Below are 25,926 nucleotides of genomic sequence, written 5' to 3'. Positions count from 1 at the left end.
TTACTGGTGGGGTAAGTTCAACATACTTAGAAAAATTAAAAAATTACTTTGAATTGTGTAATATTTTAATTATCCATGCTTCTACTATCTGCCATTGTATGGAGAAAAAATCTTTGTTGTGTTATCTGTTTTTTTAAAAAATAAGTTTGTGTCTGTGTGATATCACATATATACATATATGACTTTGAATACACACGTCTTGGAATACACCTTCACAGATGGTTTGTATAGATACAAAAGAATAAATTGTGAGGGGGTAGTTTTGTTCGGTTGATGAAAAACATTGTAGTCTAGAGTACATATGAGAGATGAAGTTCAAGTCTGGTTCCTTCTGACTCCAACCTTCCACTGTGTCTCCTGTAAGCTACACTTCCTCCAGATGTTTCATTTATATGCTGCCTGACATCTGGTGTTTTCCAGCTATGTTTATAATGCCCAGATGTTTTGTGTCAAGTAGATAAGGCTAGTTGTTAATTAACTAAATCTTTGCATTTTCATCTAGCTGATTCAATGGCAGCCCCCAAAATATTTTGGAAGTGCTAAAAAAATGCATAAACGTAAGAAAGATTGATATGGTATTCAATAAGCATCCCCAAATTTCCAGATTCACCTTTAACTAACTATACAAATTTATTCTTTTCCCAGTTATTTTAAAGACATTCAACCTGGTTTTAACAGTTGCCTCACCTCTGGTCTAAGATCTTGGGCTTGTTATTTATTTCCCCTCTTATTGATGGATGTGTCAAAACCAACAACCAATTTTTTGGAAAGGATGCTATTTCCTATATGAGATAGTAATTCATTTAGAAACACTCAACAACACTCGTTGCTTTCCTAAGCTTTCCTAGCACATTGCTAGGGTACCAGAGTCCAGAAAGGCAGGAGTACTCTTCTACTAGCATTTAACTGTGTGAATTGATCCACCCCAAACCTCTTTACCCCTTGGACTCAAGCTTGTCTTTCTAAGAGGGATAGGGTTGCAGGTGGACAAGTATAGAGAGACAATAATCTCAGCAGCCATGTGAGCCACCAAAATTCCTAAGAAACAAGCAGTCTTCTCCTCATGCTAATACCTACCTCTCCAGCAAATAGCACAAGGAGTCTTTGGTCCTGGCCAACCCAGTATCAACACGCATTTTTCCTAGGAAAGGGACAAGCAGGTAGTAAAGAGGAGTCCAACACTCCCTCTAAAGGCCAATTCATAGGCCTTCCAGATAAGCCATTTTGTGTTGTATTTATTATTCAGCGTGAGTCCTGAGTCTCCTTTGAGAACCATCCAAGGACGAAACCTAAAAAGATCCTGGATGGAACCAGATTTGTGTCACTTTCTGTCTCCCTAGGCTGGTCAGTACTCCCCAGATATTGTTTTTTTAAATTTCCAAAACACCAAGGCCTTTTCCTACAAAGCTATTATCACTATATGCAATTATACCTTCTTTTGTGATTGACTAACAGCTCTCTCTTCTACCATAATGAGTACCAGGACCATGTCTGTTTCTATTAACTACCATATTTCCAAGACCTGGCACCTAGTAGATTCTCAATAGAGATTTGCTAAATAAATGAGTAAACCCACCTAATGTATTTGGCCATCAAAACCCACTGGATAATGCCTATATACTTTTCTATATTGTATTTTTAGCTATAATATGTCACTGAATTTCCTGTATCAAGACTAATTAATAGAATGAATGTTCAGGAGCTGGGCTAAGCATTTTTTTGCATTACTTGTTTTATCCTTGGCAAAAATACTATGAAAATGTATCTCATTATTGCCCCTTTTTATAGCTGGAAACTGAGGCTTCCTTGGGTTCTAGGGCTACTTAGAAAGAATTGAAATTCGACCTCAGGACTGCCTGATTTCAAAGACTGCAGACTTAACCGCTATGTGATAATTCCTATTCTAAAAACCTATATATAATAAGACCAACGTAAAAAATTCTCAGTGAAGATCAAGCAGAATAATGAATGTAAAGGGCTTAGCACAGCACCTGACCCATAGTAAACATAGAATCAATAGAGCTATTAATATTAATGCTACTACTAATACTATTAATTTATTTTGAACAGCTGTTAATTTGCTAATATTACTATTAACTTGCTTTGAAAGGTTTGTGCTAGTTGTAATAAAAGGATTAGGCAGGACCAATGGAAAATTAAATCATGTTTTGAGGAGTGTTTTTAACATACGATTTACGACAGTATTGCAGAAAGCTAGTGAAGACTTTGCATCTATTCTGAGTTCACCAAACATCCAGGAATACCTCCCTCTTGCACCAAGATTATAAAATCAATTGCCCATAACTGAAATAAAGAGAGAGATGCAGGGGATCTAAAAATCTTCTTTTGACAAGAAAAGTTAAGAACGAGAAATAGAAGGTATCTGTTCTACAGCTAAGCAACCACAGATTAATTGATAAAGTTATCTGGGAACAGTCTAGAAAAGAAAAAGTGCAGTATGTCAATCACAATGAAATTTAACTTCGGGGAAAAGGCAATGAAACCCTACATTAATTCTCAAGCATCAGCCAGATTCTTCATGCATAAAACAAGATGATTGATTATTACCCAGACCTTGTAACAGAAGAACATCAGCATCTACTACATCACTCTTTTTGCAAAATCCTGATTAATTGGCAGTGTGACAATAGTGTATCTTGCAGTTCTTACATGAAACAACTCAGGCAGTGTAGAGATTGGAAAGATATAGGCCACTGGAGGGAGGAGAACAGATCTCCCTTGGCTGGTCTCCCCCACTCTCTTCTATTTTTAGAACAGTACCCAGCCCATAGCAGGGAAGATGATAAAGTGTGAACAGATGACTTGGAAAAGAGACAGAAACAACAATGGACAAACAAAAAAATCAATGGGATTTGGAGTCAAACAGACCTGAGTTTGGTACCCAACCTCTCTACTTACTTAACTTCTCTGAGCCTTTCCTTCTTCATTTGTAAAATAGAAAAACTAACAGCTACTTCTCAGGGTTGTGGTGAAGATGAAATGAGGTAGAAAAGGTAAGGCATCATACCTTACATATGGTAGACCTTCACTCAATATAATGAGGTTCACCTTCCAGTGAGGGACACAGACTTCGGAGTTTAGCAAACCTATGTTGCAACCAAAGTTCGGCAGCTTAGTTAACTCTGAGATGTCTAGCAAGTCACTTAATCTTTCTGAACCTTGACTTTCTCACCTGTAAAATACAGTCAATAATAGTCATCTCAAAGTGTCGTTATGAGAATTAAACGAGTAATGCATGGAATGTTCAGTGTCTGATACACAGTAACAGGTAAATGATAGCCATGTTTATATCACTGCTTAATTTTTGTTATGAGCCTAAACAATCATGGCCTCCTAAAAGCAATCGTGTTTTTATAAGATTAAGAATATAGACTGTGGAGCCAAACTCCCTCGGTTGAAATCCTGGCTGTGCACCTTTCAAACTGGGTTTAAGTAATGTATCCCAACTATAAAATGGGATTACAATAGTATCTACCCCAAAAGGGTTGCTGGGAAATTAAAGAAGCAAATGTATGTAAAACTTCAATAAGTGTTCTCTAAGTGTTGGCAGCTCTCATCATCATCACCATTACCAACACCACCATTATCACTACCATCATTATCATCATAATCATCTCTTGTAGGGGTCACAAAATCATCTCCTTAGAAACTGCTACCTCCCAATTAAAAATATAGAGCAATAATATTAATTGAAATTTATTCCAGCTATGACAATATTGAAAATATAGGCAACCTGGTCCCTTATCACTTCTGTGGGCCGCTTCCTACAGAGAGTTCTGCCTGAACTCAGAGAAAACCATGCTTGGAGGAGGCACACAGACCCCAAGTAAGGGATAAATGTGGAGCCTCCAGCTCTTGGATGTCGGAAAGAAAAACTGAGGTAGGGTGTGAACCAGAGGCAATTCAGAGGCACTTTTCCAAGTAAGTGTTTTGCAAATGAAGTGGCTGCTACCCAGAGTCCTTGGCTTATTAGATGGGCGACAACCATCAAAAAGACAAACAGGGTGGGAAGTTCTCATCCAAAATGGAAAAGCCCTAACTCACATGCAAAGCTCCTTGGAGCTGGCCATTTGCATATGATTAGAGACTTTCTGACGTCAATTTCTCCTCTCTAGTAAAGATAAGCTAACTTGATGGCTTGACCACTCTTACCCCAGAATTCCTTTTGCTTATTTAAAACACCAGGCCTGAGCAGGCCTGGCTTTCAGTGAGGTCTAGAGCTCACCCAGCAGGTTTAAGCCACTTTGCCAGTGGATTTGTCATTAAAGATTACAAAGTCTAGGGGATTAGTGGGATTTGTCCAAGCACACTCAATGTCAGGAAGAAGAGGGACTGGTCTCCTGGGACCAAAAACTCCAAATCTGGTCTAAACTCATTTCATTTACCTCCAGAAACTGGGTTTGTGTTCTTACTCATAAAACACAAACAGTAGTAATATCTGCTTCATAGAGTTGCTGTAAAAGTAAAAGAAATGGTGCATATAAAGCATTTTGCATGGTACCTAGTGGGTGATAAGTGCCTGATGGTGGTGGGACCTCTGAATCTTCTATTCCTCTTTTCTTTCTCCTCCTTTGGAGGAGAGAGGGAGCTCTCTTCCTACTCTCAGACACTGCCGCTACCTCCGCCTCCTCTTTTTTCTCTTCCTTCTCCCTTCTTCGTGCTCCCCTCTCCTCACTGTCCTCATCCTCAATTCCTTCCCCCTCCTTCTCTTCCCTTTCTTTACTTCCTTCCCCCTCCTCCCCCTTCTCCTTCCGCTAACGTTCCCCCTTCCCCCTCCACTTTCTCTTCCCTATCCCCCTCCTGTCTCCCCCTCTTCCTTTTTCTCTCCCCTGTTCTGCTCCTCCCCTCTCTCATCCTCCTTATTTCATTGTCTACCAGCCATCAGCCTGCCATGTCTTGTAAACAGAGTGGTCAAGCCAGCCTTTCTCCCTACACCTAACAAAATGCAGCTCGTGCTTGGCAGGATTGCCCCTGTGGGCCACCCACCTCCTTCTTTGGGCTGCCAACACAGAGGGCCCAAGCCTCCCTTTGGTCACACTGATTTGCTTTCAGACCAGACCACTGAGACAATGAATTGGGTGATCATATGAACCCAACTATGGGACTCTACAGGCCAAGAGGAATGTGGGAGGCATGCTGGCCTTGTCAAAGCTAAGCTGTGGGATGGCTTAGCTTTGGACCATTTCACACTAAACTACCAAAAGAAAGTGTGGCATCAATGAACCCAAACAGGAAAAGGGGCGCCACCATCACTTGACCACGGATATAAATGTGCTTCCATTCGTTAATTGTGGATTAGAACTATGCTGTCCAATAGGATAGCACTGGTAACATGTGGTTATTAAGCACTGAAATGTGATTATTATGAGTTAAGATGTACTGTAAGTGTAAAATACACAGTGCGTTTCAAAGACTTAGTACCGAAAAAGTAAAATAGCATACTAATAATTTTAGATTGATTATATGAAATAATAATTTTGGTGTATTGGGATTTGTTGTATTAATAAGTTATATATTAATATAATTAATTGCATCAATTTCTCTTTGCTTTTTTTTAGCTGTGGCTACTTTAGAGCTTAAAATTACATATGCAGCTCCTATTTGTGTCTTGCATTAGATTTCTTCAGGTGTCCTCATTCCCTGCTCTTACCACCAGGGCCACAATTATTGTTCTTTAAATTAAGTCATTTCTAAAATTTAAATAAATATGTTTTTAAATAAGACCCCGGACCACTATTGAATATAGAAATCCAGCATTATTAACATAGTTAGAAGACAAACATACAAATGAATCAATAGAAAATAAACAGTGCTGTATTCTAGCTACCTAGGTACACCATTGCTTACTTGAAGGATCTGAGCCTGGAGCCAGTTTTCTTTGACGAAAAAAAATGAAAAGATTAGCACTTGTTAACTAAGCATTGAAAATGGTGTAGCACCCAGCTGAGACTTTACTAGTCAGATTGAAAGGAAATTGGGAAGGAGAACGCCTTTCTCCCTATGTAGGGATGCATCAGTGTTGTTTATTGCTCGTTCCCACCAGGATAGGCAACCCAAACTTCAGAAAACCCGGGCATAATGAAAAAACACTCACTAAACAGGGAACCTAATGTCCTGAATTCAAATCTCAGTTACCTATGACAACTTGGACACATCACTGAATCTAGTCTCCCTCACACAGCTGTTGTGAAGGTCATACGATCTTCGCTGAAAACTGTAGGTGCTCTCTGGAAGTCAGATGTCATTATTATTAATACTTAAAATGAAATAATGAAACAATACCATCAGTGGATAGAACAGAAAATTGTTCTGTCTATCCACTTTTCAGCCCCCTTCCAAGACAAGTCCAAAGCTCTGCCCCCAGCTGAGCTACCACCTTGCTATTTGCTTTCTGTGTTTCCTGATCCATAGTGTCATTCTAAAATTCTTGGAGGCTGAATTAGCAAAGTGATCCATTTACAGTGTGGATGAGAGTTACTGTCCGGACTGTCCACTTTCTAGTGTAGTCTCTCAGTATAAAAGTGTCAGCAACAGAAATAAATAACAAAGCCATCAAGTAGCCAAAACAGACAATAAAGTCATTTGATTAAAATATTGATTATATGTACTAATAGGTAGAAATTAAATATTTGTTTATTTTTTATCAATCTCCAGTGGAGTTGCTTGTGCCACTATTAGAAAGAGATGGAGACAGGTTTACCTGGTTCTGAAATGCTAAATTTTCTGTCACCAAAGATGACCCCCTTTTCTATACCCCAGGGTGATCCCAGACACCCAGATTCATACTATTAATTACATTCAGCAAAAAATATGTTTGCTAACAGCAACTTATGAGAAGTGAGGGCAACAAACTAAATGGAAACAAACCACCCAGCCAACACCAAACCAGGCTGCTTCCTTGATTGGGGAAGCTGTTTCTTGGTTCACTGAACAGATACTTAAAACATATTGCAGAAACACATCCAGGTGTCATGTCAAAGTTCTTTAGGTACCGATTGAGATGAATAGCTCAGAGTACATTTATGAAACATGTAATGAACTACAGGCAAATAAATCTCTTAATACTCTTGGCCGCACTTTCTTCATGTGTAGTATAAGGCCAGTGATGCCTCCTCTGACTATTTTTGGGGTTTTATGGGACCACATAGAACACAAGTATGAGCGCCTTTTGGAAGCACTGAAGCACATTTTGAAGGGCAGCCTCTTCACGCTATGGGAATAAATAACACAAGAAAAGTGAGCAGAAAAGGTCTTCAAAGGCCTAACGTACGTATGATAACCTAGAAGGAAATGTTAAAAATGTATCTTCCATATCCACACTATCTCTGTTAGACAGACAGGGAACATATTTGTAAACAACTGGATTCTTGTTTGAACCATCAGAAGGAATTCACTTCTCAAGTGTGAGCCATTTACTTCTCCTGATACTACTTAGGCAGACCATTACATAGCATTAAATAACACGAATGAGAAAGTTACCCCATATTCAATTTAACTGCAAGCCTTCTGCTTAGGTCATGCTAGTACAGTCATGTACCCCATTATGGATGTTTTGGTCAACAATGAATCACCAATAATATATGATGGTGGTCCCATTAGATTATAATGAAGCTGAAAAAGTCCTATCCCCTGGTGACATCATAGCCATCATAATGTTATGGTAGCATAATCACTCCATTTTAAAAATTAATTTAGTGTAGTCTAATCATACAGAATTTATAAAGTCTACAGTAGTGCACAATAATCTCTGTCCTAGGCCTTCACATTCAACTTCCAGTGCTGCAATCTCCGTTCATGGTAACTGCCCTAAGTGTACTATTTTTTATCCTTTATACTATATTTTTACTGTAACTTTTCTATGTGTAGATGTGTTTAGATACACAAATACTTATCATCATCATGTTACAATTGCCTGCAGTAATCAGAACATTCACACGCTGTACAGGTTTGTAGCCTGGAAGCATAGGCCATACCACATAGCCTAAGCATATGGTAGGCTAGACCATCTAGGTTTGGGTAAGTGCACTCTATGATGTTCACACAGTGATGAAATCACCTTTTTTTCAGAACGTACCCCTGTCGGTTAAGTGACAGATGACTGTATTTCATTAATACTCCTCTGACACATGTTAATCTCCCAATATAAAAATTCTAGGCTCCAAAGCCTTGGACAACCATCTCCAGCTAGAATTTAAGATATTTTATTTTTACTATATAGGATTTATGCTTGCAATTTTCTTCTATCTGTGAGAAGCTATATTGGTTTAACATTTATAGTACACATATAATTTCTAAGTAGTACAATAATTTCTAAGACAGCTATGTAAAAAGCATAATTTGCTTTAAATGAAATGTTAAGCAATAACACAGGAGATATGTGGACAAAATCAAAATTGTTTAGGTAGTACCAAACTGACTAAAATTTAGAGAACATCAATTAAAGTTATTATTCACATAAAATATGCCAAAAATCATCTTTCTCCCAAATTTTTGGAAAGCTTGTGATATGCTGTGGTAGTCAAGCCAGCCATTAATTATAAGGAAAGTATTTAAACTGTCTATGCTTTAGTTTCCTCATAAGTAAAATGGGGATAATGTAGTACCTATGTCATAAGATGAATGATGTTTTTAAGCACTTAGCAGAGTGCTGGTGTATAGGAAGCACTCAGTAAATACGGGCAGCAGCTACTGCTGCTGCTCCTAAAACAGCCACCAGTTCTGGAGAGCTTCTGATCTCCTCTCTGCCCTTCTACATCATGCCCTGTGCCAGGAGGGGACAGGCATGGGTCAAATCAATGGGCTCCCTGCCCTCTGGATACCAGCTGGGTTTGGCCAGTGGGGAGCCTCAGCAGGAGGTGGGACAATGTAGGGAAGTGGTGTGAGGTTCTTTGTTCCCACATCTCACTTTCTGCAAGGTATCCTCAAACTCAGGTTTATGCTTAATATGGTTTGGCTGTGTCCCCACCCAAAATCTCATCTTGAATTTTAATCCCCTAACTCCCATAATCCCCATATGTCAAGGACAGGACCAGATGGAGGTAATTGGATCATGGGGGCAGTTTCTCCATGCTGTTCTCATGTTAATGAGTGAGTCTTATGAGATCTGATGGTTTTATAAGCATCTGGCATTTCCCCTGCTTTCACTTCTCCTTCCTACTGCCTTGTGAAGAAGACGCCTTGCTTCCCCTTCACCTTCTGCCATGATTGTAAGTTTCTTGAGGCCTCCCCAGCAATGCAGAACTCTGAGTCAATTTAACCTCTTTCCTTTATAAATCACCCAGTCTCTAGCAGTTCTTCATAGCAACATGAGAAAGGACTAATACAATGCCCAAAGCCAAAAAATACAGAAGTTCAGGCTTATATATTCTTCAGAATTTTTGACCTAGTGTCCCCTTCACCATACTTTGCTTAGTTAAAGAAAACCTGCCACAGCCGGGTGCAGTGGCTCACGCCTATAATCCCAGCACTTTGGGAGGCTGAGGTGGGCAGATCACCTGAGGTCGAGAGTTTGAGACCAGCCTGACCCACATGGAGAAACCCCATCTCTACTAAAAATACAAAATTAGCCTGGCTTGGTGGCACATGGCTATAATCCCAGCTACTTGGGAAGGCTGAGGCAGGAGAATTGCTTGAACCTGGGAGGTGGAGGTTGTGGTGAGCCGAGATCGTGCCATTGCACTTCAGCCTGGCAACAAGAGCAAAACTCTGTCTCAAAAAAAAAAAAAAAAGAAAAGAAAACCTGTCGCGAGGCTACTGTCTGAAACCCTTTGATGTAAAAATTCTCAATTCTTTTTTTTAACTTTTATTTTATGTTCAGAGGTACATGTGCAGATTCATTGTGTAGGTAAATTGCATGTCACGGGGGTTTGGTGTACCAATTATTTCATCATCTAGGTAACAGAACACAAAAGGTAGTTTTCTGATCCTCACCTTCCTCCCACCCTCCACTCTCAAGCAGACCCTGGTGTCTGTTGTTCCCTTCTTTGTGTCCATGTGTATTTTAATTTTTAGCTCCCACTTTTAAGTGAGAACATGCAGTACTTGGTTTTCTGTTCCTGTGTTAGTTTGCTTAGGATTATGGTCTCCAGCTCCATCCATGTTGCTACAAAGGACATGATCTCATTCTTTTTTTATGGCTGCATAGTATTCTGTCTTGTATATGTACCACATTTTCTTTATCTAGTCTACTGTTGATGGGCATTTAGGTTGATTCCATGTCTTTGTTATTGCGAATAGTGTGGCAGTGAACATACACATACATGTGTCTTTAAGGTAGAATGATTTATACTCCTTTGGGTATGTACCCAATAATGAGATTGCTAGGTTGAATGGTAGTTCTGTTTTTAGCTCTTTGAGGAATCACCACACTGCTTTCCACAATGGTTGAACTAGTTTACACTCCCACCAACAGTGTATTAGCATTCCTTTTTCTCTGCAACCTTGCCAGCATCTGTTTTTTTGTTTTGTTTTGTTTTGTTTTTACTTTTTAATAATAGCCATTCTGACCAGGGTGAGATGGTATCTCTTTGTGGTTTTGATTTGCATTTCTCTAATGATTAGTGATGTTGGGAACTTTTTCATATGCTTCTTGGCCATATGTATGTCTTCTTTTGAAAGTGTCTGTTCATGTCCTTTGCCCACTTTTTAATGGGGTTCTTTGTTTTTTGATTGTTGATTTAAGTTCCTTATAGATGCTGGATATTAGACTTTTGACAGATACACAGTCTGCAAATATTTTCTCCCATTTTGTAAGTTTTCTGGTTTACTCTGTTAATAGTTTCTTCTGCTGTCCAAAAGCTCCTTAGTTTAACTAGTTCCCATTTGTCAGTTTTTGTTTTTATCGCAATTGCTTTTGGTGTTTTCATCATGAAATCTCTGCCAGCTCTTATGTCCAGGATGCATTTCCTAGGTTATCTTCTAGGGTTTTTATAGTTTTGGGTTTTACATTTAAGTCTTTAATCCATCTTGAGTTGTTTTTGTATATGGTGTACGAAAAGGGTCCAGTTTTAATCTTCTGCATAGGGCTAGCCAGTTATCCTAGCACCATTTATTGAATAGGGAGTTCTTTCCTCATTCCTTGCTTTTCTCAATTTTGTCAAAGATCAGATGGTTGTAGGTGTGTGAAATTATTTCTAGGCTCTCTATTCTGTTCCACTGGTCTATGTGTCTGTTTTTATAACAGTGCCATGTTGTTTTGGTTACTGTAGCCTTATAGTATAGTTTGAAGTTGGGTAAAGTAATACCTCCAGCTTTGTTCTTTTTGGTTAGAATCGCCTTGGTCATTCAGGCTCATTTTTTCCAAATTAATTTTAAAATAGTTTTGTTTTAATCTAGTAAGGAATGTCATTGGTAGTTTGATAGGAATAGCATTGAATCTATAAATTGCTTTGGGCAGTATTGCTATTTTAACAATATGGATTCTTCCTCTCCATGAGCATGGAATGTTTTTCTATTTGTTTGTGTCATCTCTGATTTATTTCAGTAGTGTTTTGTAATTCTCATCGTAGAGATTTTTCATCTCCATGATTTGCTGTATTCCTAGGTATTTTATTCTTTTTGTGATTATTGTGAGTGAGCCTGTGTTCTTGATTTGGCTTTCAGCTTGGATGTTATTGGTGTATGGAAATGCTACTGATATTTGTACACTGATTTTGTATCCTAAAACTTTGCTGAAGTTGTCTGTCGGATAAAGGAGCTTCTGGGCAGAGACTATGAGACTTTCCAGGTACAGAATCCTATCATCTGCAAGGGGGATAGTTTGACTGCCTCTCTTCCTATTCGGATGCCTTTCATTTCTTTCTCTTGCCTGATTGCTCTGGCTAGGACTTCCCACACAACGTTGAATAGGAGTGGTTAGAGAGGGCATTCCTGCCTTGTTCTGGTTTTCAAGGGGAATTCTTCCAGCTTTTGTATATTCAGTATGATGTTGGCTGTGGGTTTGTCATAGATGGCTCTTATTACTTTGAAGTATGTTTCTTCAATGCCTAGTTTGTTGAGCATTCTTAATATGAAGGGACGTTGAATTTTATTGAAAGCGTTTTCTGCATCTAATGAGATGATCATGTGGTTTTTATTTTTATTTCTGTTTATTTGGTAAATCACATTTATTGATTTGTGTATGTAGAACCAATCTTGCATCCCAGGGATAAACCCTGCTTGATCATGGTGAATTAGATTTTTGATGTGCTGCTGGATTCAGTTTGCTAGTATTTTGTTGAGGATTTTTGCATCTATGTTCATCAAGGATATTGGCCTGATGAACAGTGTTTTCTTTTTTAATTGTGTCTCTTCCTGGTTTTGCTATCAGGATAATATTGGCCTCATAGGATGAGTGGGGAAGAGTCCCTCCTCCTCAATTTTTTGGAATAGTTTTGGTAGGAATGGTCCCAATTCTTTATGCATCTGGTAGAGTTTCGCTGTGATTCCATCTGGTCCTGAGCTTTTACTGATTGGCAGTCCTTGTATTACTGATTCAATTTCAGAAGTCATTATTAGTCTGTTCACGGATTCATTTTCCTCCTGGTTCAATCTTGGGAAATTTCCAGGAATTTGTCCATTTCTTCTAGGTTTTCTAGTTTGTGTGTATAGAGGTTTTCATAGTAGTTTCTGAGTAGTTTCTCCACTCCATTTTTGTGGAGTCAGTGGTAATATCCCCTTTGTCATTTCTGATTGTGTTTATTTGGAACTTCTATTTTTTTCTTTACAAGTCTAGCTACCAGTCTATCTATGTTATTAATTCTTTCAAAAAACCAACTTTAAGATTCATTGATCTTTTGTATGGTTTTTCACATCCCATTTCCTTCAAGTTCAGCTCTGATTTCAATTATTTCTTGTCTTCTACTGGCTTGGAGATGGTTTGCTCTTGTTTCCCTAGTTCCAATAGTTGTGATATTAGGTTGTTAATATGAGATCTTCGTAACTTTTTGATGTGGGTGTTTAGTGCTGTAAACTTCCTTCTTAACACTGCTTTTGCTGTGTCCCAGAGATTCTGGTATGTTATGTCTTTTTTCTAATCTTCGAATAATTTATTGACGTCTGCCTAGATTCCATTATTTACCTAGAAGTTATCCAGGAGCAGGCTGTTTAATTTCCACCTAATTGTATTATTTTGAGTGATTTTCTCAGCACTGATTTCTATTTTTATTGCTCTGTGGTACATGAACGTGGTTGATATGATTTTCAAAAATTTACTGAGGATGGTAAAAATTCTCAATTTTAATTACATTATTATTTGATCTAATTAAAATCTTGTTGCTGTTGTAAGGGCAAATTTTGCCATGTGAAGTTTTGTTTGGGAAAACCATTGGCCAGTGCCTTGATCATTTGCTCTAATTATAAAATGAGTTTTTACATACATAAGCTTATGTAAAAGAAAAGTAACCTCTAATTCTACCATTGCCACTTGATATATTCTTATGTAAGGTTATATACATCAATATATATTTTTTAACAAAATTGGGATCGTTTTATATATTCCTTCATTCATTCTTTCACTCAACAAATGTTGATGGCACCTCTCTGCCAAGAATCAGAAATGAGCTAGGTAGTCAAAATCCTTGCATCCATGGAACTAAGATCTTATTGGAAGAAGTAGGCAAATAAACCATTCCAAACTGTGAAAAGTGCTGAGCAAAAAAGAATAAGGGGATAGAGAGGAAGGTTTACATTTGAATTGCAGGGCTCAGGGAAGTCTGTCTGCGGAGGGGACCATTAATGAGGACCAATGAAGGTGATAAAGCAGGTCATATGGCTATAAGGGATAAGAAAGGAATTCTGGGCCAAGGGAATAGTAAATGTGAAGTCCCTGAGGCAGGAATGTGCCCTTCTACACAATGGCTCTAAGGGATAGGAAAGGAATTCTGGACAGAGGGAACAGCAAGTGCAAAGGCCCTGGCCTGTGTGCAAAGGTTTCCACACTACTATTTCCACTTCAGTCTATCAGAAACATTTCCTCTTACAGCCATTCATTTCAGAAATATTTATTGAGCAGCTGCTATGTGTTAGGCACCATTCTTTGTGATGGGCAGACAGTAATGAACATCATAGGCAAAAATCTGCCCACAAGATACAAACAAGTAAATATATAATGTACCAGTTGGTGAACATGAAACTGAGAAAAATGAAACTGGAAAAGGAACATAGGGAATTTAACATAGGATGCTATTTATATGTGGTGGGCAAGAAAGCATCATGACACAATGAAATTTGAGCATTGATTTGAAGAAAGAAAGAAGAAGGAGCCATGTGGGTCCCAATGGATGGGAGTGCCCAGGGTAAAGCTTTAAGCTACACATGCTCTTGGTGAGTTTGAGCAGCAGACAGAGGGCCTAAGCAGCTGGAGTGATCATAGGTCCCTGCTATGGGGCATGTAGGCTCCTGCTCCACAGCCTTATATGATTTATATTATTGTTGTTGCTGTCGTTATTGCTTTCATTCGTGATATGAAAGTTTACATTTATTTGTCACTCACTATTTACCAGGCATTGTGCTAAACATTTGATTTATACTAACTTATTTTATCCTCACTATCATCCTACAAGAGGGTTACTGTTATTATTTCAACTTACAGAGAGGTAAACTGAGGCCTCAAGTAGTCTAGCAAATGGACACATGGGTAACAGGTAGTAAGTGTCAAAGTAAGGACTAAAACCCAGGTCTGCCTAATGACAAAGTCTGAACTTTTAACTCAGATAAGAGAAACTTAGTTATATTACTGATGCCTCTTTACAAAATGGCACTAAGGGATAAAAGGTTGAACCAGCTTCTTAAAATACCATATTTATTCCAAAGATATAGATCCTTGACTTCAATCAGAAGCTTGTTTATGGGAAATGACTTCTTACTATTTTTTTATATTTAAATTAAGCAGGACCTCAAATCCTTTTTTTTTTTTTTTAGCAATGAGATCTCATCCTGTTGCCCAGGCTGAACTGGCTGGAGTGCAGTGATGCAATCGTAGCTCACTGCAACTTCAAACTCCTGGGATCAGGTGATCCTCCTGCCTCAGGCTCACAAGTTGATAGGACTACAGTCATGCCCCACCATGCCCCGCTAATTTTTAAATTTTTTGTAGTGATGAAGTCTCACTGTGTTGCCTAGGCTTGTCTTGAACTCCTGGGTTCAAACAATCATCCTGCCTTGGCCTCCCAAAATGCTGGGATTATAGTCAAAACCAACTTAAAAAAACTTTTTAGTGTCTTAGTTTTAAATAAGAAGATCAGTATTCCATAAGGCAGATGGCCAGGCTTAGAATCCTTGCTCCTCCACTTATTAATTCATGACTTCAAGCAATTTGTTTAACCTTTGGTGTCTCCATTTCCTCAACTGTAAAATGGGGTCAGGATTGGTATCTATTTCATGGTGCAGTTGTCAGGATTAAATGAGTCAAAACGTGTAAACTTGGAATAATACTTGACACATAATAAGAACTCAATAAATGTTACGTATGAATATTATTATTTGAACAAATAAATCTAACATAGTTTTCTCCAATTTCCAATTGAAAGGTCTTCACATGACTATTCTTTAAGTGTTTCCCCATTCTATGGGCCTTTCTACAAGTCTGTTTCTAATTATGATGAATATAAATAATGAAAACCATCATACTATAGGTAATGCTTTAAGGTAACTGTGGGCCCTAATAAATATGTAATATCAAGAGAACAGAGCCCATATTTTGCATTTTTAAATCCTCTGTAAGACCTTCCTCAATGCTCAGCACATTACTCAAAAATTTCTATTTGAATAAAAGCATGAATGAATGAAGGTACCAGACTGAACATGAACAGAAAGTCATGATTTGACACAGTCAATCTGGCTTATTTATTTGTAACTATTCCTCTAATTTCAAATTCAGACCCAAACAATTGAGTTTCTTTATTCCAAATGTTTGTATTACTGTTGAAACAGCTGTAGATATTGTATTTGTTTGCTTGTTTATACCTCTCTACCTCATCTCAGAAAGGCTCATAAGGACATTTAAAAACCAAAGTGTAATTGAATGAAAATGAAAAGTAAAAAGAAGAAAGGGAATATAAAACAAAATAACGAATCAGGTTCAAACACCCATGCCATCAAAACTCTATGAATGGGTCACACATTGGCCCTTCGTTTTCTAGAGCCAACATGAAAAACAAGGTAAACTGGTGAGTTACATAATTCACAACAGCCACTGGATGGAGTGACTTGCAGAAGATTCAGCCACTCTTAGTAGTGAGACCCTCCAGAACATTCTCCACAAAGATCACACCTAACAAATGTCTGGCACCACAGCATCTTTAGAGTGTAAAAGTTCCTTCAGTGTAGATCATGGGATCATGATGAAAAGTAATTCAGCCACACCGTGAGAGCAAGATACAGAGCAAGTCAGATGCACTATGCCCTCGGGCAGGAAAGAAACACATGCCAAATTTTCTACTTGAGAAGGTTATTATTAAGAACAAAAGGGCAAACTGTTTCTGTTGGCATATCAAATATACTTTTCTTCTCTCCTGGTCGGCATTTTTATTATTTTAGGTAAGCAGCATGCAACATTTTTACAATAGTCAAACATATATATAGTCAATCTGAATTTTTTTTATACTATGTTCTAATGGTCTAAATCTTAGACGTCTCTCCCACCTGCCACCCCATCTGAGTCATGAGGGAGAATGAGAGATGTAGCCCTCATCATCAGAAGTTTGGAGGTGGTCTCTACAAAACTCATCCCGTTACATCCTAGAAATTTCGTTTGATATGGATAAAAGCTTCTTTCGCCTGTGAACAGCAGATGATTTTCAGGGTCAGACAGACCTAGATTTGAATTCTGGCTCTGCAGCTTTCTATGTGTACCTTATATCTGTGAGTTTCAGCTTTCTCCTCTTTAAAATGGGCATAAGAATACTGTCTAATATGATTATTGTAAGAATAATTTTATAGAAAACCTCTCACCCATAGCAGGCACTCAAAAACATTACAGCTCTTACTGTCTTCCACATAACATAGTTCCACATTGGTTAACATATTGGTTAACCAATAACATATAGATAACACATTGGTTTGTTAAGTGAACAAATGAAAGAATGAATGAATGAACGAGTGAACACTGCCATCCAAGAATCTTAAACAATTAGCAGATCTGTCTAAAGGTTTGGAATCATGACAGATTGGTGGTTAAGAACTTGGACTCAGTATTCAGGTTGCCTGGGCTTGAATCCTGATGCCATCATGAATTATCTGTGAAGTCTCAGACAAGCTTTTCAACCATTCTCTATCTTAGTTTGACATCTGCAAATAGGATGATGTACCATTCCTTACAGGGATGTTGTAGGAACAATTAGGTGGGGGTTATAAAGTCCTTAGCATCATTCTTGGGATAGAGTAAGCACTTAATAAATATTACTGTTATTATTTATTTTATAGAAAGATAAATATAATATCATAAAGCTTTCTTTTATTTGTTTTTCTAAATGTTTTCCCTGTTTCCAGTGCTATGGGATCTTAAAATTTTCCAAAAGGCAAACCAAATAGTTATATAAACAAATCAACTTGTTTCTAGAACTCACATTTTCTTTTACCATTTTCTATTCTGATTTGTTTCTGTAGGACTTCATTGTCACTGTAGTCTTTTCGTTCTTGTGGTTGGTGGGTTCATCAGCTTGGGCAAAAGGACTGTCTGACGTCAAAGTTGCAACAGATCCCAAGGAAGTATTGCTACTAATGTCAGCTTGCAAACAGCCATCCAACAAATGCATGATTGTCCACAGCCCTGTTATGTCAAGCTTAAACACTTCTGTGGTAAGTATTTTTCATCTGTGCTTTACTGTTCATATCTTTGTTTGCCAGTGAAAATAATAAGAAAAACATCTGAGAAGTCATCTTGAAAATTGTTGCCTACAAAACTAGGCCAATCGAAAGGTGAGATACTTCACCTCAGCTGCAGGATGATCACTTGGCCCTCAGGTTTTTTATTGTCAGACTCCATCATTTGTAATGTTGCCAATTAAGGAGTTTTTATTAAGAACCCCACAGGTATTGGCAGCTGCTGCTTAGGTGACAGTCCAGTTGAAACTCTAAGCCAGAAGCAAATATAAAATCTGAACTTTGGCCAGACACAATGGCTCACGCCTATAATCCCAGCACTTTAGGAGGCCAAGGTGGGAGGATCACCTGAGATCAGGAGTTCAAGACCATCCTGGCCAACATGGTGAAACCCCATCTCTACTAAAAATACAAAAAAAACTAGCCAGGCCAGGCATGGTGGCTCATGCCTATAGTCCCAGCTACTCGGAAGGCTGAGGCATGAGAATCACTTGAACCCCAGAGGCGGAGGTTGCAGTGAGCCAAGATCAGGCCACTGCACCCAAGCCTGGGCAACAGAGTAAGACTCGGTCTCAAAAACAAAAACAAAAACAAACTGAACTTTAATGTTGAAGCCAGACAAAAGTTAAAAGGAATATTTGAGCGCATACAAGTTCCTGGGGAGAAAACGCTGTTCAAGCCACATGTAGTTAGAGAACACCCAACTGATTAGAGAAAAATACACAGACCTAGTAGGATGAAAAAAGAAATTCATAATGTAAAAAAGTACTTATAATAGCTATGGTAATTTTTGAATTTTCTCCATGCTTCTGGTTTAGTTACTTTATAACTTTGGAAAAGCTGCACTGTATTAGTTGAACAAAGTCAAATGTTATCATCAAGAGTACGGCTCTTACAAGAAAAGAGAAAATCTGACAGTTAGCAGGGACACTAAATTGGATTTTTAATTTATAAGTATAAGAACTTGTATTATTCCAAAGAAAGAAGCTGTATCTGAGAAATACATAAGCAATAATGGCAGCAAAAAGCAGCAGTTATCGAAGAATAGAAGGCTCAGCAGTGTTTGCTGAAAGAACATTCTTTAGCACACCCTAGAAATAATTATCTTTGCTTCAAGATTAACCTGTGTTTCTACAGCTTTCTGAAATTCAATCTGCGAAGGCACTTAAGAAGAGAAAAAGGGTTGCTACTCTGACTGGACTGTGATTTCTGCTTTGGTGAGATAGTAACCATGAAAATAAACTGCATTAGGGTCTCACAATCATTTTTGTTCATTGCTGACCACACTTGTAAATGAATACTTTGAGGTATACATTACCATATTTACTTATACTTCTGTAGTTTATTTATAGACAGTATTTAATGAAAGCTATTGCAACCCTGATCTCAAAATCTAACAGGACAAAGATAAAATTGCTTGATATGTTTGTTAGTTTAATAACTAAGCTCCCAATAAATTATGACATTCTGCATGGTTCTTCTAATTCCACTTCTGATATATCTAATAATTTTTAGACTAAAAGATAGAAATTATGAATGAAAAACAATGTGATGTGTCTCCTAAAACCAAAATAAAGAATGAATTGAAACCAAATAATGTGATGTGTGTGAAAGGACAGGTCCAGTGGTGGTGTAGTGATGTATCCATATCAGTTAACAGTCTTCTAGTTCCTAGTGACAGAAAACTCAATTCAAACTGGCTAAGGCAAACCAATCGTCATATCCCTAAAGTCTGTTTTTGCAGTCCACTTCTGGTACCAATGTTTGTATGCATTAGAATAATCAAAGCTGACTCTAACTACAACAGGAAAAAAGTATTTGGAAGGATATTAAGTAGCTCATACAACTTGATGAAACCTGAAGAAACAGGTTCTAGAAAGAGCAGAATCTAGAGCAGAATGAGAGTTCTAGATGTTCAGTACCAAATAATTGTTTCATACAGTTGCCATTAGTGGAAAGTTTTACCTAACCTTGCATTGCTCTGCTCAAAATGCAAAGCTCCAGGAGAGAGCTCAAGCCATTTGACTGAAACTTGGCTCTGCAAAGAAAGTCAGATTTCTATTACCAACAGCAGGGGAAAGGACATTAATCAATCAAAACACAATATTTTTATTACAAATTGTTTGGCTTCAAATCATATTGAGCTAGCTCATGCAAAAACTGAAAATAGTTGGAAAGACATTAAAAGTGTGTCTTCCCAGGGCAAAACCCAACAGCCAAGAACCGGAAGACTGCCAGGAAGCTGGACAGTTCTTATCCTCCATCTCTTATCTCTCTTTCTTTCTGCATCCCTGTCCCTTTCTGCATGTTTGTTACATTATTCTCTCTTTTCAGATGAAATTTTATTTCTTTTTTTTCATCCACACAGCAGAAGATAGCCACTCTACAGTTTCTAAGTTTATATGTATTTTTTAAAGAAACGGCTTGGACTGAATGAAAATCACTCAGGTCCAATTGCAAATTTCTGATAGAGAGAATCTCTTTTGCCCACCTTAGGCCAGATGCCCACCTCAGTCTCATCAGTTATGAATAGAGGGTTTGGAGAATGCTGTCGTAGAAACATGGCTCAGAGAACACACTTTACTGGGCAAACATAGGTTTTGGAGTGGGAGCCAGACACATACCACAATAAATGACCTCTACAAGTAAACGAGTCAGAAAATAATAGTCATATTCTCTACCTTGGTAACAAATTTACTATCTTCAAAGCACTTTGGCACCTATAATTTTACAGTAACACTAAAATGTAGGTAAGATATCCAGATACTACAAATACTGGGAGCTGAGGTAAACTGTCTAATCCTTAGTTTTATCATCTGTAAAATGGGGATAATTGTACAACAGGCCTCAATACTGTTGAAAGAATTCAGTAATTCAGTGAGATAATCTATAAAAAAATACTTAGCATCATGCCCAGCTTATGGCAAATGCTCAATACATGTCAACTGAAAATGGCTACTAAAATACGATCATTCCTTAATGTCATACAGTGTTAGAGCCTAAATAGAGGAGGAAGAAATAATGTTTTTAAGTCTCTAAATTTCTTTCAAAGTTTCACTGAGCACAAAGAGTTTAGCCATAATCTCAACTTCTGCTTCTCCAGCTTCACTCCAGACAAATCTTACTACATCTTTTTAGACAATCTAGATCTTGTCTCCCCATTTTTTTCATGTTATGTACAGTGTCTTTCAATCTCTCCTTCTGTTGTCCCCAAGTCTGAGCTTGAATCAAATTCTTACCCCAATTTCAGTTGCAACAAAATAGCAAAAAAGAGTTCAAGGGCCCAAGTGACCCTAAAATGTGCCAGCCAAGAGATCTGTGATGCTGGAGTAAAAACTCAGTACTTAAATATGCCCCTGGAAATGCCTTGTTTATGTTCTTACTTTTAGTAGAATTTCCTTGATGTCCAAGCTTTTCTTCAGCATCCCTTTTAAAAAACCAAATAGTAACAAGCAAAAGAGAGAGATCAATAGATAGGAAATAGCTAAAATTACATCCCTGGACAGAGCCACGCCTGAAAAGATCCTTGATAGTTTTTCCTGCTCTCCCCTCCCCTCCCCTCCCCTCCCCTCCCCTCTCCTCCTCTCCTCGTCTGTCCTCTCCTCTCCTCTCTCCTCCCTTCTCCTCTCTTCTCCTCTCCTTTTCTGTTTTCCTTTCCTTTCGTTTCCTTTTTTCTTTTTTTTTTTGAGATAGGGTTTTGCTCTGTCACCCAGGCAGGAGGTGCAGTGGTACAATCATAGCTCACTATAACCTGGAACTCTTGGGTTCAAGGGATCCTGCTGCCTCAGCCTTCCAAGTACCCCTTCTGAGTACCTGGGACTATAGGCATGTGCTAACATGCCCAGCTAATTTTTTTTTTTTTAAGAGACAAGGTCTTGCTATGTTGCCCAGGCTCCTCAGTAATTTTTTATACTCATATATTGACATACACTTATAAAAGTGCAATTTAATCAAGATCTCCCTTTTAATGGAAAATATTCTGGTAACCATACACATGGTAAAATGGTCCTGTATGCAAATTAGAGTCTTGTCAGTAGTTAACTAATTTATTTTGTTCAAGCAACTACTATACCTTATTTATGTTTTGTATCTCCCTCAGCAGGTAGCCTAGAACATGGCACAAAATAGGTTCTCAATTAGTGTAAAAAGGAAGGAAAGAGGATGCAAGAGGAGAGAAGGAAGAAGGAGGGAGGTCTGGATAAACCAGTCTTTAATTAGATCAGTTGGTGGCCTAGAGAGTTGATTTTGGCTATTGCCTCAAGAACATCATCTCATTGTTTATGCCTCAGTTCAATTTATGCTACAGTAAAAAAAAAAAAAAAAAAAAAAAAAAAAAAAAAAAAAAGTCAGCAAAATACAATTCACGGAAATATTTTAGAAAATGATTCAGAGCATAGTTTACCATTTAGTAAGTATTTGCTAATGTGTTCAGCACTGTCCAGCTACTTTACACACATCCTCTTTAATCCTCCCAACTGTCTTCCAAGAAAGGAATTCTTGTCTCCATTCCATACAAGAAACAAAACAAAAACAAACATGAAGTCTACAGACTAAATGCCTTGTCCCAGGCAGCAGGGCAAGAAAGTACAGTCCCCAGGGCACTTTGATTTCAAAGCCTATAGAGATTACTCCAAGACTAAGATTCCATTCATGTGCTGCTAAAATATTGAAATATTTTGATAGTCTCAGCTCCGAGTCTCCAAGTCCCAGGTTCTTGACTACACCAGTGCCCCCTCTGCCACCACTACCCACAAGCCACTATGGATCATCTCACTGTCCAGAAACCAAGGGATAGATTTTGACACAGCAAAGGACTTCCAGCACCCTACTCCAGGACCGTGGCCACTGCCCCAAGTCCATTTTGACTGGTCAGCGTTGTGCTAGGGGGTGGTGATTAAATATACTTTAATGTTATCACAGCTTTGCATTATACTACTGTTACCTGTCTCCATTAGGGGGCTGTTAAAACAGACTGCCTGTAGTTAATTCCCAAGTCAATCAACCAGCCTTGGAAAAGGCTGCAGAACAAGCCATGGAATGAGGACTTCTGTTTGGGCCTCATGCAAACCGTTCTGCTTCCATCAAACCTTAGGCCCTGGGAAGCAACACCCAGTCCTCTGACTCACTGACACCCTCCTGGAGAGTAAGAGGAATTTCCATAGGAAAGTTTCACATCCAGCTCTTAAGAAAATATTTTACACTTCTCTGAAACCTGCACTTTATTCATAGTCTGGTTTCAGCATTCACTTATCCCTGTGAGAGGCACAGAAAGTGCAATTATTCAAGCAGACAACCGCTCAATATGCTATCATGCATATGCTTATTTGCATATCACCTGTACCATTGCTTACCCTATATTTTTAATTGACTCACTTTCTTTATATGATTACAATAAATGGAAAAGCAAAAGCAGTATCTCTAACCATAAAGAGAAGATAGCCTTATAAATGAATGCACCATTATTAAAGTGAAAATTCTCAGCCCTGTGCCATCTGGAAATAATCTTACACACCATGAAGGATACTTTATTTGGAGAATAAATGATGCCTTAAGTAAGGTTTCCCAGTTATGGAACCAGAAGAGAGTTGGGATCACAGATCTACTACTCAGCAAGCCACGTGACCTTAGACAAGCTTTCCACATCTTTAATATGGGTATGACAATAGCAACTTTTTCTTAGACTGATTCTTAGAGCAAGTGGATTGATATACATAAAGCCCTTTATGTAGTGCCTGACATGTAGTGCATCTAATAAAGGTCAAATATTCTAAATGAAATACGAGTTCCAAATGGAAAACTTGGAAGAGGACTCAACATTAAAGTGAAAAGTGATTCTTTTGTATTGTGAAGGATTTTTCCAAAATTGAAATTTTTCTTAGGTTTTTGTCTAGTCTATCAATTCATTGGCTTTGATTCTCCTTCAGGTCTTTGGATTCTTGAACTTTATTCTCTGGGCTGGAAACATATGGTTTGTTTTCAAGGAGACTGGCTGGCATTCTTCGGGACAGAGATACCTTTCAGATCCAATGGAGAAGCACTCCAGCAGCTATAATCAAGGTGGTTACAACCAAGACAGCTATGGATCAAGCGGTGGGTACAGTCAGCAGGCGAGTTTGGGGCCATCCTCAGATGAGTTTGGCCAACAGCCTACTGGCCCCACTTCCTTTACCAATCAGATTTAACAGAGTAGCATTTTCATTCTTCTGCAGATCGCCTCACCACCTTCCAATTCAGTAGCAGAAGAATTTTTTAAGGGTTTCAATCAATTATTAATGCAGAGAATATTGAATGTAAATCAGAGATCTCTAGTCTTCATTAAGGCAGAATGTCCTGGGTTGTGATAAATGATACTTAGAGATGAGACGACATGAGGAGATATATTATTCATCATAGATGGCTAATTGGAGAGTACCTTGTTATATATACAGATACTTTCATGGTCATTTTGTATGTATGTTAAAGTAGTAGAAGTATTTTGTAGCTTAAAGTCTCTAGTATGTAATAGGCATAAAGTAAATCAAATAGCATTGAGTTTTCTTATGCATTTTGATGTGAAAGATGTTATAATAATTTCTAGAAGACAATTTGGTGTATCACAACATGCATGTCTTATTTTTTTTTTAGTTTTAGGTCCTATAGGACTATGAGTCTCTAAGTTATTTGTTTCAGAAAATTATTCTTTTACGTGATAAATCAATGCTCATATGATTTAAGTGCATGAATAAGCATTTTCTCATACAATGAACATTTGAACTGTGTTTACAAAAATTTTCTGGTTTGCACCATGAATTTGTCAAATTGATATTTATAGGAATATATTCACTACTTTGTATACTTTGCAAATTTGTCTCTCTGGCTTTACCCAAATTCTGAATGCATTGTAGTTAAGATTTGAGTTTTTCTTTTCCCCTATTAGTAGACATTTAGTGCTGCATATGATGACTGCCCAATATTTATTCTATTTACTTAGCTAAATATTTGTATTCTTGTAAACTTCTGTGGTGTTTTGTGGCTCTTATCTTGTGGACCATAAATAACACGGCCCAATAACTCTTTGTGTTTATGGAGTGTTGTTTTCTTAGAATAATGGAGATGCAGATGTAGATACCACAGTCAAGATACTGCCTTGCTGAAGTATTTATTTATAAAGAATATTCTGTAGAACCTCTACTACCAGCTACACTTTTAAATCCTGTTTATTTGTAAAGCTAATATGTTCCTCAATGTAATTATTAAAAATTCTCAAGTCACAGCTAAACTTACTAATTCTGATTTGAGTGTAGCCCATAAATTAAAAATGGCTTCCATATGCCACTCTGTATCCCAAAGAGAGTTCTCATGAAATACTCTCCAGAATGTATTTATTATCAAGAAAATGTCAATCTTCACTTCCTCGTTTTAACTCAGTTGAAACACCAGGACCCAATAGAGAGGGCAAGCTGAGCATCTGTATTTCCAGATAAAAGTTGTTATCGATGTATAAACTCATTGTGTGATTGGTGATGTTGGAAGCATTTTAGCACAAAACAGCCTTGTGTCTTAGATGATACCTGTAACCAGTTTCTGAATCCCTTTGGATAAAACTGTATTGTGATATCTATTTGATGTTAATAAAGTTATTGCATACAATGCTGGCTGGACAGTGGACAATTACAACAGTAGAATCTGGTTAGCTTTAACAATGACAGAAGTCTAAGAGTTAAATGCACAGTGTCTCCAGTCTGTCACCCTGTCCTTGTTTCATGAGCCCAGTGAGGTTCGTTCATTCATTCCACCATTCTAGGACTTCCTATGCACCTGTCACTTTGCATGCCACTGGGAATGCAGTAGTAAAAAGCAAAAACAGGCAGTATGTTAAGAAGTTTACACTCTATTTGGAGAGACAGGCATTAAAACAATCACACTCCAATTATGCTGAGTGCAACAAAGAGAGGCACAGGATTCCACAGGAACATCTGTCAGAGAGGTTTGAACTAGTTAGGGAGAAGTCAAGAAGCTTCAGACCTCAAGACTACACATGGTTTAGCAAGGAAAAGGTGGGAGAGATGCATGTCCCAGGCAGAGAACAGCCTGACAAAGCTCTTTGATGGTAGGAGACAGGATGGA

The 25,926-nt window shown here is 38.0% G+C and overlaps 1 protein-coding gene across 2 annotated transcripts in view; it reads left to right on the top strand.

Annotated features, from left to right (window-relative positions):
* Window positions 1-25,449, top strand: part of SYNPR (synaptoporin) — a 348,628-nt gene extending 323,179 nt beyond the window's left edge. For both annotated transcript variants that reach the window (XM_055260619.2, XM_055260620.2), the window contains 2 exons: window positions 17,605-17,796; window positions 23,745-25,449. In XM_055260619.2, coding sequence (XP_055116594.1) covers window positions 17,605-17,796; window positions 23,745-24,002 — 450 coding nt within the window. In that variant the 3' untranslated portion in view covers window positions 24,003-25,449. The remainder of the gene's footprint in view (window positions 1-17,604; window positions 17,797-23,744) is intronic.
* Window positions 25,450-25,926: the final 477 nt, after the last annotated feature.

This window comes from Symphalangus syndactylus, chromosome 21 (genome assembly GCF_028878055.3).
Source record: "Symphalangus syndactylus isolate Jambi chromosome 21, NHGRI_mSymSyn1-v2.1_pri, whole genome shotgun sequence".
NCBI lineage: Eukaryota > Metazoa > Chordata > Mammalia > Primates > Hylobatidae > Symphalangus > Symphalangus syndactylus.
Note: the sequence above shows the minus strand (reverse complement) of the source record. Positions and strands in the feature narration are given on the sequence as shown.